Source organism: Poromitra crassiceps (assembly GCF_964638095.1).
Source record: "Poromitra crassiceps genome assembly, chromosome: 6".
NCBI lineage: Eukaryota > Metazoa > Chordata > Actinopteri > Beryciformes > Melamphaidae > Poromitra > Poromitra crassiceps.
In genome coordinates, this window is record NC_139627.1 from 5,100,790 (window position 1) to 5,106,706 (window position 5,917).

At 40.6% G+C, this 5,917-nt stretch overlaps 1 protein-coding gene and 1 long non-coding RNA gene across 2 annotated transcripts; one reads left to right on the forward strand and one right to left on the reverse strand.

Annotated features, from left to right (window-relative positions):
* Positions 1-362: 362 nt before the first annotated feature.
* LOC310778644 lies at positions 363-2,533 on the forward strand. Its single transcript, XR_014552783.1, has 3 exons — positions 363-572; positions 1,333-1,513; positions 2,287-2,533. It is a non-coding gene; the product is annotated as an uncharacterized lncRNA (long non-coding RNA).
* Positions 2,534-3,355: 822 nt separating this feature from the next.
* LOC310778641 (microtubule-associated protein RP/EB family member 1-like) lies at positions 3,356-5,905 on the reverse strand. The gene is made up of 5 exons (XM_083639126.1): positions 5,771-5,905; positions 5,600-5,680; positions 5,018-5,100; positions 4,181-4,327; positions 3,356-4,080 (listed from the first exon to the last, which is right to left on the reverse strand). The coding sequence occupies exons 2-5, from the start codon at positions 5,676-5,678 to the stop codon at positions 4,018-4,020; spliced, it is 372 nt and encodes a 123-aa protein (XP_083495252.1). The 5' UTR covers positions 5,679-5,680; positions 5,771-5,905; the 3' UTR covers positions 3,356-4,017.
* Between the last annotated feature and the right edge of the window lie 12 nt (positions 5,906-5,917).

Sequence of the window (5,917 nt, forward strand, 5' to 3'; positions counted from 1 at the left end):
ACACACACACACACACACTTTCAGACATTCAAGTGAACTCCACCATTCTGTGGAGGCAGTTCATGTGGTGATTTTCTAATCATTCTTATAGTAGATATTGTCACCCCCCCCCCCCCCCCCCTGCAATCTCAAATCAATTACAACGAATATTATTTTACTCAGTAAGTCCATCATGATCATCCCATAAACCCCAGGGTACTACAAAATCATGTGGACCCCTCTTTCACTGCAACACTAAAATCACCACACGGGGCGCTGCACTGTCAGTCCATGATCTTTCACTCGGACATATTCCCCTCTTTAGCTACATTTGTTGATTGCAAACAACAACAATGCACGGAAGTGCGTAGCGTATATTTTCAGTGGTATTTTGGATAGATAGATGAGATAAAAGTTAACCAAGGAGCAGAGAAACACAATGTTGACATGGAGTCTGTTTTCGGAAGGTTTGACTCCTACAGCTTCGAGTCTGATAAAAGGTTTCAGAGCGGCCTGAGATCTATGGAGGAGTCCACCACCAACTGCAGAGATCACAACAAAGCCTTGGAGATGAAATTATTCTTTTATAACCGGTAGGCTATGTGCCACATTTCGTTGAATTTGAATTCATACAAAGTTCTATTTCTATCGGATCTTTGAATGTTACTTTATGCTTGTTTAGTAACCTGTTAAATATTTAAATAACAGTTTTGACAGCTATAATGTACGTCAAATCTTTGATGCTCAATAATTCCAACCTCCAACCACCTATAAAATCAATCAAGTTTGATCTCAGCTTAATCAAAGTGAGAGAGGAATACCATTCACTCTGAATGAATGGTACTCTGAGTGACTCAGAGTATTCATCATCTGTTATTCAGATCTAGCAGTCTGTGAGCATGAACAAGTGTCTCTCCCAAAGCTACAAACCTGTAATTGACCTAGCTTGGGTCCAGACCCTCGAATCCGCCCACTGACTCCACGGAGTTGAGTTTGCTGCTCTTTGAAATTACCCATAAGGGAACTGATAAATACATTAATAATCAGAAGTGTACATTTATTTGTACAGCTGAAACTTGTGAAATAACAAGTCATTGAGCACACAAAGGGTTTTTCTGGCGACTGCTAACTGAATAAAAATTCTCTGATTTAACATTTAGATAAATTCTTAATACCATTACTTTAAAACAATTATTTATGTTCATAAATATTGATTAGGCTGTACCAAACCATGGATGGGAATGAATTCTAAAGTTGAGTGTCATTCCCCAATCAATCTCCTTTTTAACCAACATTATTTCTGATTTTAAAAGTAATGTCATTGTCAATGTTTTAAAAATCTGTCATCATCAGGTTCGTGGAGCCCATAGACTCAACGGGGTACAAACGGTGGCACCTCGGTTCCTCTCGCCTGACATCGATGGACCACAGTGAAGAGCTGGAGCAGCAGACACTTTCAGGTTCAGTCCGTCTCAGTGAAAACAGCGAAGAAGCCTTCACAGATACCGGAGCAGTCCAGCTGTCTTTTAAGGAGGTGATGACACTAGTTGAGGCGGGTGAGGAAGTCCCCGGAGTGATAAAACTGGACATACAGCCAAGCAATCAGAATCCCACTCCTCCTCAAATGGGAAGGATGTTGAAACCTTGGGAAATATCAGTGCCCATGTGACATTGTGACACACCTGGAAAAAGAAAACGAGGCCGACCCAAAGAGACATGGAGAAGATCTGTGGAAAAGGAAATGAAACAACTGGGATGGACCTGGGGCCAAGTGCAGCATTGGGCAGCAGACAGGCAGCATTGGCGTTCGTTGGTAAAGACCTTATGTGCTATCGAGCACGAAGAGGATTAAGTAAGTAGTTAAGTATGTGACATTAGACCTATTCCAAAGGTTGTTTATTTGACAAATTGTATATTAAATTGATACTGGACCATTGAGTCAATGTTCTACATTTAGACTTGAGGTTGACAACATGGACTTGACTTAATCTACATTTAGACTAGAGATTTTACTGTGAGACTGATTCGGGACTTGAGCAAAGTTGACTTCTCTGGACTGTGGCAGAGTTATTCCAAACGGGCATCTTCAATATGAAAGATTCAGTGAGACTGACAGGACGAAGCAGATGTTTGGCAGTTAGTGGAGTCATGCATGTTATAGCCCTACTTTATATACATATTCAAATCATTGCATAAGTATTGTTTAACTTTAAACCCTATAACTGCATGAAGGTGGGCTTGCACCATGTCGCTCATCTGCTCTCCCTTCGTGTTTCCATTTCCTCAATATCACATCAAGAGGAACAGACTGCTGATTTTCAACACACCAATGTTTCATGGCATCTCAGAACCACAGGGTGTCTCTTCTCATGGACTTCCACTGAGACAGGATGCAGGTCTCTGTGTTCCATCTGTAAGTGAAGATTTACTGCTGTGCAATTGTGACTATTGACCCCTTGTGGTAGAATACAGGTATCTCTGGTTGCATTTCTGCACAATTTCTTCCAAAAGACCCCCTAAAGTCATGTTTCAAGATGTGTATAAAATACTCTACCGCAAATAATGTGTCTGATGGTTTTTCCCACAAAACTTAAATTATCTTGTTAAAATCCAATGACTTCCCTTCCTTCTCCCACATTAAAAAATCCAAAGCAACCAATCAGTTACCTAAAACATAACTAGAGTAGCCAATCACGGCTTTCAACACATTCTCACACATGGCAAAGTGATAACAAGAGTTCCTGACCCATCTGCAGTATGACAAGTTGGGAGTAATTGTGTTGGGGCTTTAACTGCTGAATACTGGACAGTGATTGGCTCCCAAGATTCGTGATGTCACAAATCTTGCTTGCTGAAAACGGCCTTTTCAGTGAGCTCTGAGAAATGTCCACTTTCAGAAGATAATTGTGAAAACAGCTTCTAGTGTCAAACTCTGCACAGACATTCTGCACAGTGAAGCTCAGACATCCAACTGTAGGAACAAGAAAAACTTGATTTGACTTTAGGGGTCTTGACAGGCTGCTTTTGTATATAAGAATCTGTTCTTAATTGCTTGCCTGGGTAAATAGTTTAAATCAATAAAAATTTTTTGAAGCTTTATTATTTACAAGGAAGTTGTGCCGAGTGCAACACATCCTGTCTATGCGTAATTGGGGAAGTAAAGCATGGCGTGAGATCCGTCTGTAGTACCGAACACTGGCTCTGAAATGATCATGTCCATAACAGTTCGTTGTCACACCTACTATGATGGCACTGTGGCACTCTTATGCAAGCGTGTTCCCCGTTTACCGAGAGCAGAGAATCTTTTCAAAGGAGAAGTCACTGTGCGTTTGTATGAGCAGGGACAGCTGAAAAAAGCACAATCACAAAATTCTAATCTAAATCCCATCTTTAATTATTTGGCAATGTCTTACAAAAAGTTCAAATATTTAATTTTTAAGTTAATGTCTCATTCATTCCACACCACAGACGAGCACAATCCAATCACAGAAAAATAAAGAATGAATCCATTTCAAAAAGGCATGTAACAAAACCAAAAGGTATGATTGTTAGAACAGAGTGCATTTACGTTTGAAGACAGCAGTTTTAAATGTTGCTTATGGCTCAACTAAAGCATGGACCAAGGTGGCCAACAGCAGTGACATTTTTATATACATTTAAACCTAAGTGGCATTTTCAGTAGGGGTGTCAAAAATAAATCGATTATAAGATGCATCGCGATGCGGACGTGCAAATCTATATATATATATTTTTTTTAAATAATCAAATAAAATATAATTGAAGTACATGCAGTTGTTTATTTTAATTATGGATCATAATACAATTCTAAATGCACTTTTATTTTAGTGAGAAAAAAAAGTGAGAAAAAATAAATCATGTATTGGGGAAAAAAAGTGATATGATGCATCGATTTAAGATGCATCGAGATGCATCGATAATCGTTATCAAATCGAAGCCCTCTGAATCGTAATCGAATCGAATCGTGAGGCCAGTGAAGATTCACAGCCCTAATAGATAAAGGTCCAGATCAGGTTCCAATCAAAACTCTTGTGGCTCTGGCTCTGGCTCCTCCCCCTCCCCATCAGGAACAACAAAGCCTTCCTGTGTGGAGAGGAAGCACTGTACTTAGAACTGCATTATGATAGGCAAAGTAAGATGCAAATCTGATGGCTGAGCTGGGTGTGTGTATGCGTTTACTTACATCTGTGGCATAGAGTATTTCCAGAATTCTTTGCAGGGCTGGGTCTTCTTCCTTCTCTGCGCAGAGCAGCTCGATGCTCCTCAGCTTACCAAAATAAAAGTCCCTTTCTTTCTCTATAGTACCAAATTCCGATTTGAGATTGTCGATCTGAAAATGAACAAGGCGATACAGTTACAGTATGCACAGAGGAGGATGATGTACAAAATAAATACAAAAGCCTAAAATTACCAGCACCCCTTTATGATTGCATTTTATAGTAGTCTGCGGGGATGTGCACATTTTCTGAGTTGGACCCTGATTAAACAACCTCCATTGCGGAGGTAAATACCCAATATCAAGCTAAATTTACTCTGGTCACATACAAGTTACAACCCCACACATTTGGTTCTCTGGGGATTGTGGAAAGGTATTCTGGGAAATGTAGGAAGTCACTAACAAATGGAAGTAAACGAGGCAGGTTTGAGGGAAAGTGGGTACAACAAATTGGTAAATGACAACACTTCATCACATAACTCCTGGAATGCATTGATTGATGAGAATATAGAATGCCGTCACAGTATCATAGGGTGGGTTTTTCCTAAGGAGGTGGATGAGGAGGACTGGGACAGACAGCCAAAGCCACAGTCTGGCTCTTAACAGTGGACTTTAGCAGTTATGGCAGCAGTTGGTGCTTTCAGTTCAAATGAAGACCGTGGTTGTTTTGGTGGCATTGCTTGGTGTTTGTTCTTGTTTGCCATGGCAATCGTAGAGGCATCACATTTTATAGATATTAAACTTAGTATTGGTATTAAAGTAAAAAAATATATATATATGTGATAATTCACATTTGGGCCTTACCTCCTCAACCAGGTGTGCTTTCTCACTCCGTGGCACAGTTCGCACAGACTTGGAGGCCGTCCGGGTAGGATTTACTGTGGCCGCTGGGAAAATAAGACTACTTTAAAAAAGGTACGAGGCATTTACCTCGCATGAGTTTATAATTATTTCAATATCATGCCACTTACCCCTGCAGTGTATTTATTTAAATAAAAAGGTGCCCACTGTTGCTGCCAACATTAAATCACACCACCAGTTCCCTGCCAATATTCAGGCCAATCATGCATCTACAGCCCAATGGCTCTTCTCGTGACTAGAAAGCAGAGTACACATACACTGACCACACTAGCCCCAAAGTGACCCTAACTACTGTACTTTGTGTATATATAATATATACACTCCTGCAGTATTTAGGGTCACATGACTCATCCAACATGAAAACCCTGTGTGACAACCAATTAAGAGCACATTACCGATTTTAGCAAGTGGTTTGCCAGCAGGTTGGTTGAGCGTTTCTGAAGCATAAACAAAATATTTAGACTTCAGAAGTGGGCTAAAGGTTGCGACTAATTATTGGAGGAAAATACTGTACTTTAGGCTCACCGGTTGATGGGACCCCTCTGGGGTTTGAGACGCTCTTGGGGTTTGGAGCAAGTGGTTTGCCAGCAGGTTGGTTGAGCATTTCTGAAGCATAAACAAATATTTAGACTTCAGAAGTGGGCTAAATTCTTGTGGACTAATTATTGGATGAAAATTACTGTACTTTAGGCTCACCGGTCGATGGGAACCTCCTGGCGTTTGAAACCCTCGCCGTCTCCTGTGACTGTCCTTGGCGAGCTGCAACTGCATCAGACCCGTTTGAAGCGTAGTTTGCATCAAAGAGCTTTTTGACCACTGCAAAAACTCAAAGTTGTCCTGGAA

What these genes read in the sequence shown, in the direction of transcription:
- LOC310778641 (XM_083639126.1), bottom strand. Translation starts at nt 5,678, where the DNA reads ATGCTCAACCAACCTGCTGGCAAACCACTTGCTCCAAACCCCAAGAGC. An exon ending in AAGCACACCTGGTTGAGGAG is followed by an intron (nt 4,328 to 5,017) that starts GTAAGGCCCAAA and finishes GTTCATTTTCAG; the next exon opens with ATCGACAATCTCAAATCGGA. An exon ending in AAATACTCTATGCCACAGAT is followed by an intron (nt 4,081 to 4,180) that starts GTAAGTAAACGC and finishes CTCTCCACACAG; the next exon opens with GAAGGCTTTGTTGTTCCTGA.